Source organism: Nematolebias whitei, chromosome 19, assembly GCF_014905685.2.
Source record: "Nematolebias whitei isolate Nwh7 chromosome 19, NemWhi1, whole genome shotgun sequence".
NCBI classification, from domain to species: Eukaryota; Metazoa; Chordata; class Actinopteri; order Cyprinodontiformes; family Rivulidae; genus Nematolebias; species Nematolebias whitei.
In genome coordinates, this window is record NC_056516.1 from 36,525,362 (window position 1) to 36,538,412 (window position 13,051).

Genomic DNA, 13,051 nt, shown 5'->3' on the forward strand with positions numbered 1-13,051 from the left:
GGACATAAACATTTAGTTTGTAAACAAAACATTTAACATGTAGCTAAGTATTTAGCTTGCAAGTTAAATATTTTGTAAATTAAACATTTAGCTTGGACATAAACATTTAGTTCGTAAACAAAACATTTAACATGTAGTTAAATATTTAGCTTGCAAGTTAAATATTTTGTAAATTAAACATTTAGCTTGGGCATAAACATTTAGTTTGTAAACAAAACATTTAACATGTAGCTAAATATTTAGCTTGCTAACTAAATATTTAACTTGCATGTTAAGTATTTAGTTAGTAAACTAAATATTTAGCTTGTGAATTTAATATTTAGTTTGGAACTATGACATTTGTAAATGTAAGAATAACATGGTGAAAATCTAACTTTGAAAAAAAAATAAAACTTTTTCCCAAAATATTGCTGTTAATTTTTGACTGTGCAACTTTACAAACCCGTGCACTTCAACCCAAGGGCAGCAGGTTTAAATGAACTGTTTAGCCTCATATAAATTGTGCAAACTTGAAACATAAACAGATTTAGTACGATTAAAGTACACCAAAAGAACAAACAGAAGTTTGAATGGTAATATATATGACAGCATTTTTCCCCCAAAGCAGTCTGAACCTTTGTTTATTTGTTTGTTTATTTATTCTTCTCCGAGGTGGGCAACACTTTTTATCCAAAGGGCCACATGGAGAATAGGAAAAAATATTTTCTTTATGACAATCTAGAAGACCTGTTTCTAATTGTAGCATGGTTAGCATGCTTTATACAACAAATCTTCCCAAAATCCTTTAGGAATATAAGAAATATTCTGAAAACTGGCTCTTGTGACAATATATTACACACGTTAGCTTAACATGTTATACATGTTAGCGAAAATATGCAAAACAAACTTGTATGTTTTACGTAAGATGTTTAATTTAAATTTTCTTAAGTCATTGATAAATTGCTGCTTAAAAAAAAAAAAATCTTTATTTAAAAAGTTGTGTTTTTAATTAAAAAAAAACAACAACTAAGAATACTGGGGGCCTGATGGAGATTGTCCAAGGGCCATTTTTGGGCCTTAAGTTGCCGCCCACGTCTGATTAAGATGGTAATGTTTGGGAAATCCCTTGTTGGTACAAATACGCAGTTTTATTCACATCAGATGTTCAATATTTATTTATCATGTCTCTCGTAAACGAGTCCTCGAGGCTCAATGGGATTTACGTGTCTAAATAAAGGTTGAATGAAAAAAACAACAGGTTGTTTCTTTACAACATCGCTGTGAGCAAAGACTAAAAACAGGAAATGTCCAAATCTATATTTAAATGACAATCAGGAAGTTTGGACAACTATTGCTTAAGACTGCTTAAATATATATTTTAAAAAAAATGTGTTTTTTAGTAACAAAATGTAAAGAAACGAGAAGCTGGTCAAGTTTTTTGTGCAGGAAGAAAATAATTCTCACCCAGTGTGACCATTTCATAGATCACGATGCCAAAGGACCATCTGCCAGTAAAATAAATGTGAGTAACTCTTTTGATCTTTTCAGTCTGATGATGTTTTTCTACGAAGGATCTCACATGTCGCTGCTCTGACTAACGGATCTCCCGGCCAGAACTTCAGGTGCCTGCCATTTCTTCAGCTCCTCCACTGCTCCCCTCGAACCGGACTGAGATCTGCGAAACGCCGAGCCCAGTCCCCACAGCTTGGCTGTCAGGTCGGCACCGACCAGAACGCTGCGCGCCGCCACGTTGCCATGGATACAGCTCTGACTGTGCAGGTAATCCTAGAAGGTGAAGAAGAGAATGATCCATAAAATAACTTTGTTTACCGTTTGAAGTATCAACTCAAAGTTTCAAGAACTACTAAAGTTCATAAACAAGGCTTTTGTTGTTTTTTTTACATTAAGCAGATAATCAATATTGTTCTCATTTACAACAAAATAAAAAAAAGAAAAACAACAGTTTTTGGTAGCAACTGAGCCAAACGTAAAAAATGAACTTCCCTCAGTAGTTCCAACAAACCGTATTTACAGGAAGCCGTGAACTAACCAGAGCAGAGGCCACTTGTCCTGCCATGGTGAAAATCCTCTTCTCTGTCATATCATAACTTGAATTATCCTTCGGTGAAGAAGAAGAACAAAGACAGAAATCATGTGACTAACTTGGGTCTTTTGTAATGCTTGAGTCAGTTTGCTTTCAGGGCATGAAAACCATGATTCAAATGTAAAGAGGTGATGAATTAAGGTCATAAATAATAGTGGTCTTCATTTTTTCTGCATGGTTTTGTCTTTTCTGTGACATTTAGACAGGGAGCTATAAGCTTCCCTAACTGAAGAAAGCTGAAAAAAGCACCTTGTTCTGCAGTTTGAGCTATCCGTGTGATAAGCACCAGATTTGTGTCTACCTGTCTGCATTCCCAGAGGAAGCCCAGCAGGTCTCTGTGCTTCAGCTCCTCCACCACCAGAGCTAAAGGTGGCTGCACCGAAACCACTCCGAGCACTGCGGGGATGGAGGGGTGAGGGCCCAGTCTGCTCAGGAAGGAAGCAAAGTCCAAGAAGTGCTGCTTCTCACTGCTGCTTGCTGTTTCTGGGGAATAAGAAAGATAAAATAATGTTTTCAATTTAGCAGCAACTACCCTCTTCAGGATTACAGTAGTCCCTCGCTGCTTCGCGGTTCGACTTTCGCGGACTCGCTCTGTGGATGCGCAGTTCATGATATAAATTGTACAGACTTTAGTATTACTCGCATGATTGGGACGGTACTCGATACTGTACAGTAAAAAGTTAACGGAAAATAAAATACTTTGAACAGGTGCTGCCATTTCGTAGTTTTCTCTCAATAGGCCTCCACTGAATCCCCGCTCATAATGACTACATTTCCCAGAAAGCAACAGGGCCCCGTCCAGAAGCCCCGTTTCCTTCTGCTGAAATTCTAAAGGGAAAGTTTTGATCTAATCAGAAAACGTTTGGCGCTTATTACAGTGACTTCGGCACCCAGCGGATGCAGAGAGCCGCACGGAACCCACCAAACCGGATCAGAACCACAGCAGAACAAGACCTCCAGACCCATCGGTGAATCTTGACAGCTGGTAGCCCGCCCAGAAGATCCGGCGGTCCATCCAGAGCCCACTGGCACGTTTTTCATCTCTTTCAACCGGCCGACGAGGACCTCCGAGCATGGACGTGCTGGTAAGTAAAATTTAGAAGCTACTGTACATATAAGTAGGCCTGTCTCAATAAACGATAAATCAATTAATCGCATGATAAATGAAAATTATCAACCTCGTTTTAATTTATCAGCTTTATAGTTTCTTCGTGTCTCTCTTTTTCTACTGAAGACACTGAATGACAAAAGGCTCAATTCTTCACTGACCCCTCCCTTTCTCTTTAAAATCCATTTTAATTATCTGAAATCATGTTTTTTTCATCGTTAAAAGCAGCTAAGATGAGAAGATAAGCTACGAGCTAAGCTAACCTAACAGACCAACCTGAGAGGAAAAAACCTCCGTCTTGTCGAAGCTCCACAATTCACGGTTGAAACCCGTGCCTTCTGTGTAAAAAGTTTTTCTCTGCAAAAAGAAGCTGAGAACTTGTTTACTGATTTTTTAAATTTTTATTAAAAGCTCTGTGTGAAAAATGCTATGCTAAAGAGCTCAAACCACACAGAGTGTCCGCCATTTTGAGAACCGAAAAAAGGAAAGGGAGACAGCCCACGTCACGTCAAGGGGCCTCCCTCCCATTTTTCTTAGAGACACGTTGCTCGCTGCCTCACTATCCATCCCTCTGTTCAAACAGTCTTATACTGCTATCCGGTGGTCAAAAAATTGTACTACACTGAAAACAAATTACCCTACATTTCTTCTTAAATTTTACAATTACCAATTATTGTCAAATTTCAAACAATATTATCGTTTATCGCAATAATTTCTGAGACAATTAATCACCCAGTAAAATTTGTTATCAATACAGGCTTACATATAAGTATGTTAAAATTATAAGTTTAAGTGTTTAGGGTTATGGCTTCATTGCTGCAGGGTAGGTCTGCAGAACCAGAACCGAGTCAGACCAGAACGAGAGCCGCTCCTGTTCTGCAGAGCCCGGTAAGTAAAGTTTAGTAGCTACATGTACAGTACTGTACGTATGTTATTAAAATAATATAGGTGTAAGAGTTTTGAACATTGCAAGGGTGTGGGAAAAGTGTCTAAAGCCTTAATATATATATAAATACTAAAATAAATATAACATTACTACTTTGCTGAAACAAGGCACTACTGTAATCTGTTTTAAATCCACTGGATGATTAGAGTTGAGATTTTAGATCTGAAACTGGGAAACTTCCTAAAAGCCCTTGGTATATAAAGTACAAACTTCTTGTGCATGTAATCCTCGACCATTGCATGTTTTAATTCTCGAACACGCACTGAGCGAGCAGCTGGATCTCTTTATTTGGGATGTGCCTCAAAGCAGCTTTGTTTACCTTTGTGCACCCGCAGGATGACGTCCCTGTTGTTCATGCGGGCTCTGTAGAGGTTCACTGTGCTGTTGGGTTTGATGGAGAAAGACAATGGCAGAGCAACGACCTGACTGAAGCCCCCCAGGGGCCTCTCTGTGGACGTCTGCGGCGCTGCGGCCTCGGCTGGCCGCCTGGTTTGAACCGTCATTGGCAGCTCTTCGTGTTCCAGCGGGTTAATCCCGGGTGGTGCTTTCAACAGAGGAAGACCAAACGGTCAGAAACGAGCTTCACCGAAAAACGTCACGAAAATTAAAAAGTACATTCGCCTACCATCGATCCCTCGAAGGTGGTGCCTGTTGTGTTTTCTTGTGTTGTGATGGTGTGCCTGTGCGTTCTGGTGGTGCGCATGTGTGTTCTGGTGGTGTGCATGTGTGATGTGGTGGCGGGGGTGTGTGTTTTGGTGGTGGGGGTGTGCGTTGTGGTGATGTGTGTTGTGATGTTGAGGGTGTTTGTTGTGGTGTCTGTGCGTGTTGTGTTGTGCCTGCGTGTGTCTGTTTTTGGAGGCGTGGTAGCGGGGGGGTGCTCGTGTCCTCTCTTCTTTGCAGCAATACAACAGAGAACAAATGATCAGTAGGAAGATGAGGCTGAGCCCGAGGAGCAGCGAAGGGACAACTATGACTTCCAGCTGGTACTCGCGAACAACTGGGAGGGAAACACAGACGAGAGGACGAGCGTTAACGTCTGGTCCAAAGAGAAGCAGTCTCACAACCTCTAGATCCTGATGCAATGTTTGGACACTGCAGAGAGGGAAGCTCAGGACGAGCAGTTTGAGTTAGAGGAGAGAGACTGGACAGTGGAGGGATTAAAGTACGGTGAAAATGAAGCGGCAATCTAAAAAAAAGAAAAAAGTCCTCAATGTCTCAATTGTTTAAAATTTTAGGAATTAAAATACCGTAATTTCCAGACTATTGAGTGCACCTGATTATAAGCAGCACCCACTAAATAAAAAAAAGAAAGAAATTGTACATCTAAAGGTTGCACTTGTGTATAAGCCACAGGTGTCCATGTTGTAACATGAGATATTTACATAGAAAGATTTTTTAAAATTTTTAATTAAATATGTTAAAAAAAAATCTGAACAGTGCCTGAAACATGGCTGGATTAAAAAATAATACAGTAGACTACCAGGAAAAGTCATTGAATGCTTTCTTTTTCTTCTTCCTGTGCTATAAAACCTGTGGGAGTTGTGTTTTTTTTTGTCCCTGGTGTCTAGCTCCATCTGGTGTTGTCTCTGTTCCTGCACTCCCTGGTTTCCCAGTTCATTATTTCCCCTCAAGTGTTACAGCTGCGTGTCCTCACAGGTGCTATGTCTCGTTAGTCTTTGTATATAAGTCAAAGTCGGAGAGATTTATTTGTCATTCACATCTCATGTGGTACATGTGGTGGAACGAGATTATGCGCACAGGGTCCCAGTTACATCCATCTATAAAATGTAAAAGAAAAACAGTAATAATATCTAAGATATGAACTAAGCAAAACATCAGCTAAATATACACTAAGCACTAATGACAAAAAACGTCACCAGAGAACAGCAGCACGAACATGAGTCTGTGTGAGCAGATGAGCATGCATGAACACAGCAACATGAAACAGATCAGCAGCAACATGAAACAGATCAGCAGCAACATGATGTGATTTTTCACAGTGATTATCCTGGTTAGAGATTCATGAGTCTAACAGCCTCAGGGTAGAATCTGTTCCTCAGTCTGGTTGTTCTACACTTAATGCTCCTTCACCTTCTTCCTGAGGGGAGCAGGGTAAAAAGTGTGTGTGCTGGGTGAGTGGGGTCTTTCATGATGCAGGTGGACCTCTTCCTGCATCAAGAGGTGTAAATGTCTGTGATGGTGGGGAGACTGACTCCAACTTATATACTTGTATACTAACTTATATAAGTCTGTGTCTCTGTGTTAGTCCTTGTCCTGGCATTGTCTTCTGTCCACTGTTGATGACTTGTCTGTTCTGCAAGTACCTCCTGATCATTCCATGTTTGATTTGCAGCCTTGTCAGCGCTTTTGTTTTGTTAATAAATTCTTTATTTAATATATTTATCCTGAGTCCTCGCCTGCTTGCCTGCACCACTGGGTTCACCAGCGCCAGCCCGTTGTGACAAACCGCTAAAGATGTCTTCTAATTTGAACCACGGCTTCAGTCCGTCTTTCGTTGTAGCTCTCATCGTCACATTCGTCTCGAGGCAAATTTGCAATTTCTTTTGATTGACGATTCACACTTATTTTGATTGGCTGCAAATACTTTGTTGTGCCACCAGACGGGGAAAACATGGTCTCCCCCCTGACTCCCTGGGGGCACAACTGGGGGGGACCAAGTTAGCTGACCAAGTACCTGCTATGTATTGGGCACAAAAGGGCCATATTATGTATTACTACCAAATATACCAAAGTTCATCCTCAATAATTCAGGTATAAATCCAACACTCCCATGAAAATGGGAGTGTTGTGCTTGTGGGACTCCAGTTTGTTGGTGGCTCCTCAGACTGAAAAAGTCCTTTGGACGAAGGACAAAACATCTCAGCAAAAACAGAAACCGTCCAGATGAGCTGATTGAACATTGTTGGACTACCAAATTAATGTATTTGTTTGTCCCATTTATGCTTTACTGATCATCGTCACGTTTACAGTATCTGGCTGTGATGAAACGCACCAACATGTTACAGTATGCAGACTGGTTCTGAAGAAACCAGAATGAGTCATGTGTTGTCACTCAGAGAATGCAGACTACACCATTTCTTTGTTCTACGAGGAGAGCTGCTGTAATATTTAGATGTTCGTGATCACGCGTCATTACGTCTGTGTTGACAGGATTTTCCTGCTGAGGCAGACGGATGTTTCTAACGCTGATCGTTTTGGTCACCATGAGTACGCAAAAACTAAAAGAGTTGAAAAACGTCATGGATTCTGCTCACTTGAGTTTCTTTCTAGTTACAGATGATTGACACTGAACCCACAACGTGTCTCTGAGCTCACCTGCGTTTATTCTTTAAATTGCTGCTCGTGTGTTAAAATAAGAAAGTGATGAAAGAAAATATCTTCTGGTTCTGGCACATTTTAAGGAGCGGCGTGAACTTTGTGGAATGGTGTGAATCATTTCTCGATATCCTCATCAAATAGTTGGCTTGAATTTATAAGAAAGCAGGTTTTTATTTGCCAACTTGATTTCCAATGTTGTTTTTATGCTCAATTGATAATTTATTATTTCCCCTAACATAACTCTTACCAGGCTAAATATTTGATGTAAATTTATTAAGAAATGACATGAAAAGGCTAATGAGGACTTTTTATAGAGTGTAATCACCTAAGAATGAGGATGGAGAGTTTAAATGTAAAAAGCTGTTGATCGCATCGCAGATTCCCATTTTAAACCTACATCGACAAATAAAACGAGATTCTTATGGCTTTTCTGTTTTTGCATAAAATTAATATTTATATATGGAGTTAATGGTTAGGAATTAATAGTTTGTAGCTTTTTACATAAGCACATTTTTGTAAGCGCATCTAAAATAAATGCTTATAAAGCAGACGATCGAGTTTCCATGCAGGAATCTGAATTCATGAGAGATTTTAAAATTATAATTTTGTTGTGATTCTCTGTAATGAGTTTTATTTGCCACTAATGCTATAAAATACCATTTATTTCTTGGATTATGTGAAATCTTATCTTGTGTTTTGATAATTTCATTCCTCTTTTCATGTTTGGTAAAACTTCCCGTCAGTATCGATGAGCCATGAGGCTTCAGCTGATTCCGTCACATCTCGGTCATCTCATCAGTATGTTGTTGGAAAATGACAGCAGAAGCTGTTTGTACGCTGGAGCTGACGGCTCTGTAATTAAATGCACACGAAATATGAATTTTTATTGTTACGATTAAAGATTTGTTCTGACCCTGTAAGGTTTTGTGCCCTACTCGGTGTTACTGAGTGGTTTCCATGGCAACTTAAAGCAAACGTCCTTTTTGTTTAATTGAGTAGAAATTCAATTCATCACAACTGCGGGACTTTACATTAGATTATTTCAACTGCAGAGGTGAACTGAAACTGCTTCTTTGTATCTTTGTATGTAGTATTTATATATATATATATATATATATATATATATATATATTAATAATAATGTGTATGTATTGTCTTCATTGTATGTTCCCATACTTTGGCGAAATTATCTCTGCTTTTAAGTGATCCACCACCAGGTGGAGCAGTGGGCAGCTATGGAAAGTGCCAGGGAGCAACTGGGGATGAGGTGTCTTGCTCAGAGACACCATGAGATGTGCAATGGCCGGAGATCGAACCCAGGACCTTCGGGTCCCGAGTCAGCTGCCTTGCCCATAAAGATAAAATATTTTTCTCTTGTAATAATAAATGTTTCAATTAAAAAAAAAAAAAGTATTTGGACACTTAGTTCTGATAAACTCTATTTAAAAACCTGATCTCTGCAGTTTCCTGTTGATGTGTAGAGAAACGTGTGCTCATGAGATGCTGAATGAGAAGATGACAAACAAAAAGTGAGATGAGAGGCATGAACACTGGTGGTTTGAGGATAAGAAAAACCCTGACAGATAATATTGATAACGAGGAAGACATGAGGGCTCTTACTACAGATGTTGTCGTTTGGTTGGCACAGGGTAGCGTTCGTGCTGTTGCTTGTCATGCTGGAGACAAAAAGAGAAACACACCTCTGCATCACAATCAGCTAAAAACACATCCGCGCTTACAGTACTCCTAATTAAACACGTTTTGATAGAGTTTCTGCCGTTATATTTTATAAAACGTCAGAAACCTTTCGGACTTAACTTTGTCCGTTCAGCTTTTCATGAATGGATTTGGTTTACTGGTTAATTGTTTTAATCAGGACTTTCAGGCAGCAAATAGAAATTGTGATATCTGTAATCAAATTAGAAATATAAAAAAAGACAAACATCTCAAATCACTTGTCAACATTCCCACAGACTCTTAATTCTTTATCCCAGAGCATTCCTCTAAATGAGTAATAAAATGTTTACATTTAGTGTGACTTTATTAACAGTAGCTCCAATTCAATAAAAGTGTCCGGTGTTGTGCCAAAAATCAATTGCCAAATGGCGGCCGCGGGAGTATGCATGGGAAGAATTTAACAAGATTAACATTTACAAACAATTATTTGTTTGCTCAAAATTATAGCAAAGGTGTGTCTCAGTTTAACTTTTACTTAATAAATGCACTTTGTCAAATCAGCTGCATTTCAAAAGCCGATTCGCGGCTGCGGGAGCGCGCAGAGGAAGGACTCGCTGTGCATTTTTTCAAAATTTAATAAGATAACCACCTTAAAAACAATTATTTGTTTGCTCAACATTATAGCAAAGGTGTGTCTCGGTTGAACTTTTACTTAATACATGCACTTCAATGGTCAAATCAGCTGCATTTCACCTGGGCGGCGTGGCGAAAGGTAGCTGATTTGACATTTGTGCCAGGAGTGCCGGAGCGAGATGAAGGTGGTTTACTAAGGCAAGCCAAGTGTCTCATTAATAACCAAGTATCAATTAATTAATGGCCAATAATCAAGTCAACACTTGCTCTTGTCAACGGCAGACGTATTCTCCTCCTCTCCCTCTCCACTTTGCTTTTGCTCTGGCCTGTTTGTGAAACTGTTTTAGAGCTTCCGAATCATAACTATGGATTTGGAATTGATCAGTTGGTCCCTCAACACAATAACATTTCTTTGAAGAGAAGACGCTTTAGGTGAGCCGATTTGCTCTGTTGGCATGCACGCAGCTGGATATCTCATCGACTTAGAAGACTTGATGTCTCTGCTGTCATCTGTGAATTTTAAGGACACATATAGAATTGGATTTATGATAACTGGTTCCTGCTTTTTGGATTTGGCTGGTTCCTGGTTTATCTACAATCAAGGAAGTTGTAGGCAGCAAATTTGGGCTCGGTCAGGCTGCTTGCCTTATGATGGCTTGGTTCGTGCCTCGAGCACCCAGACTCAAATGCTTTTGGCAGAATGGATCAGATCTCGGGGATTATTCTCAGGCATGATCCAATGGTGTGGCCTTTTAATTTGGATGTTTCAAAACCGAGTGGACCGACGCAGACTCAAGGTAGATTTGATTAAATTCTTCCTGTCCTCAAAACAATCGTGTTTATCTGAATTCGGCTCCCTGACTGGCCTCGACAGGACATCTTATCTTAATTTGCCTGGAAGTTTTGTAAACCTGATGCTCAGCCCCTCCCTCCACGCCTACTGAGGAGTTTCCATGAACTTTTCAGAGGGGCCCAATTGAATAAACATTCTGTCATCATTTCAGGACTCTTTGGATTCATCCTTGGCCGTCCTCGGCACATCCCCGAGTGCACGGATCTCTCCAGAGGGATCTATTTGAACTGAGTGATTTTATCTGAACTCTGCAGTGCCTCTGTGTGTCGTCTCTGACTGCTCACCGTCCTTGCGTCCCCACCCACCCCAACCCCCCACATAATGTCAGCGTCCCTCTAGTGGCTGAAAATGGAAGTGTTCAATATTTTCCATGTCCGAATGAATGAAATCATTGGATCTCAGACAAAAATTGGTTTATAAATGTGGAAGAAAAAACATAAACAAGTGGTTTGGCTGTATAAGTCGCAGGGCACGCTAGTTTATGCAAAAAGGTGTGGCTTATACAGTGAAAAATACGGCAAGTTGTTTTAAGAGTTTTACATTTTTGCTTATTTATTCACGGTTCAAGATTATTGTCATTCGCATCACATGTGGTACATGAGGTGGAATGAAATTGTTTACACAGAATCTCAGTTACACCCAAAAATAGCAAAAATATAAAGTATTAAAAAAAACTGTATACAAGAATCTAAGATATATGCTAAACAATAATTGTGTAATATAATATGTTATATTAAACAGCAGCTTGAATATAAACAATTTAAACAAGGTTTAAACAATGTGTCGTCAGATTATTTTGTTTATGCATCGTTATAGTTTCAGAGAAACTGTTTGAGTAAACGCAACCGAATTTCAGCAAATGTTGTCATGTTGATGTAAAGATAATTTAGCATCTGAGACAAAAATAAGGATGAATGTCCCACAGCAGGAATAATGCTGCATCATCTTCATCAACCGGGACAAAGGCACAGGTATGTGACACAAACACAAGAGTCGCACGGAAGTTTCTATTTGCGCTTTAGGTTGGCCTGACGTTACTGAACCAGTTCGACTGCATTCTTTTTTTTATTCGCGTCCTGCAGTCACTCAGTCAGTTCCCTCAGCGCAGATTATACAAGAATAAACTTAACAAAATCAGCAGGGAAGGGATGTTCAAGATGTCTGTAAATCTGCTTGTTGACAGTTGTTGCCTCCAAACTTCTCTGTATATGACGATGTGCAGACATGTTGACATAACAGGTAACCAACAGGTCTGTCTTGAAAATGACTCGGTGAGACTAACCTGTATGAATAAAGGCTGAACGAATAACAAAGGTTAAAGTTGGACAGGGATGAACTACACGCTACATAAGGAGTTAATAACCTAAACCCACTGTGAAACAACAAATTGCTTTCCTTTCAGTTTCAAAGTTACAGGGTCTACGTCTCACCTGGCGGGCTCTGTGCGTCTGCTCAGGTGTCAAACTCCAAACATATGGGTCTGGTTGGACGTGAAGGTTTACAGCTGACGGCTAAACTCCAGTCCACCCTGTCAGTTTCCATGGTTGTCAGCTGGTCCTACGTGTGCAGGTGAGTCCACAGGCAGACCCATTCCCACTGGAGATGAGAACAGTTTCACAAGTGCAGTTTCTGTTGTGCTGTGATGCCTCGCTCGTCTTCCCTCTCGTATCTCTCGCCCTCGTTGGCCACACCTTCCACCCTCCCCAGCACTTTTTCCTTGTCACCTTTAACACATGAACTCAGCCTGTCAGTCACTGGTTTGACTATTCATGAATTAATGCGCTTCTGTAGACGTTACCACACGGATGGCTGCTTTTGTCTGATTGAAAGACGTAAATCAGTAGAGATGAAGTAATTCTTGTTAAGTGCAATTTATTTATTTATTTATTTATATATTTATCTATTAGTTTATTTGACAGGGACAATGCACAGAAACATAGAACAGTACAAGTCTGTGACTGATGCATTGCACAAAGAGTATACCGCTATAGCTAATTCGCAACTCCAGTCCCTGGTTGGGCATTTCTACACATTAAAATACATAATATACAAAATAATGCATATTTCTGCAGATAGCTGAACGATCTATTCAACTGACGGCCCGGGGGCCAGATCAGGACCACGGGTGAACTCAGTTCGGCCCACCAATGGGTTCATTTTTAAGTAAAACTAGACTTTAAACCATAAAACAAACTTACTTAATGACAATAACTGCTGGATGAGCTCTTATTCTCCTCTGAGCAAATAATAAGTTTGATTTTTTTTTTAATTTTTTATCTAGGACAATTAAAACATGCTGCAACATGAAACAAATAAAACCCATCTCCATCTATTCTAATCCACTTTTTTGTGTTCAGGTTGTGGAGGCAAACTGTCCTGGAGGGAAACCCAGACATCCCTCTCTCCTCTCTT

The 13,051-nt window shown here is 39.9% G+C and overlaps 1 protein-coding gene across 1 annotated transcript in view; it reads right to left on the minus strand.

Annotated features, from left to right (window-relative positions):
• The window catches only part of LOC119425271 (tyrosine-protein kinase STYK1), a 13,715-nt gene extending 1,441 nt beyond the window's left edge, over window positions 1-12,274 (minus strand). The window contains exons 1-8 of the mRNA XM_037692794.1: window positions 12,070-12,274; window positions 9,097-9,152; window positions 4,763-5,134; window positions 4,457-4,681; window positions 2,385-2,566; window positions 2,030-2,098; window positions 1,559-1,764; window positions 1,444-1,484 (exon numbers count right to left, since the gene is read on the minus strand). Of these exons, the coding sequence (XP_037548722.1) occupies window positions 1,444-1,484; window positions 1,559-1,764; window positions 2,030-2,098; window positions 2,385-2,566; window positions 4,457-4,681; window positions 4,763-5,134; window positions 9,097-9,151 (1,150 nt within the window). The 5' untranslated portion in view covers window position 9,152; window positions 12,070-12,274. The remainder of the gene's footprint in view (window positions 1-1,443; window positions 1,485-1,558; window positions 1,765-2,029; window positions 2,099-2,384; window positions 2,567-4,456; window positions 4,682-4,762; window positions 5,135-9,096; window positions 9,153-12,069) is intronic.
• Between the last annotated feature and the right edge of the window lie 777 nt (window positions 12,275-13,051).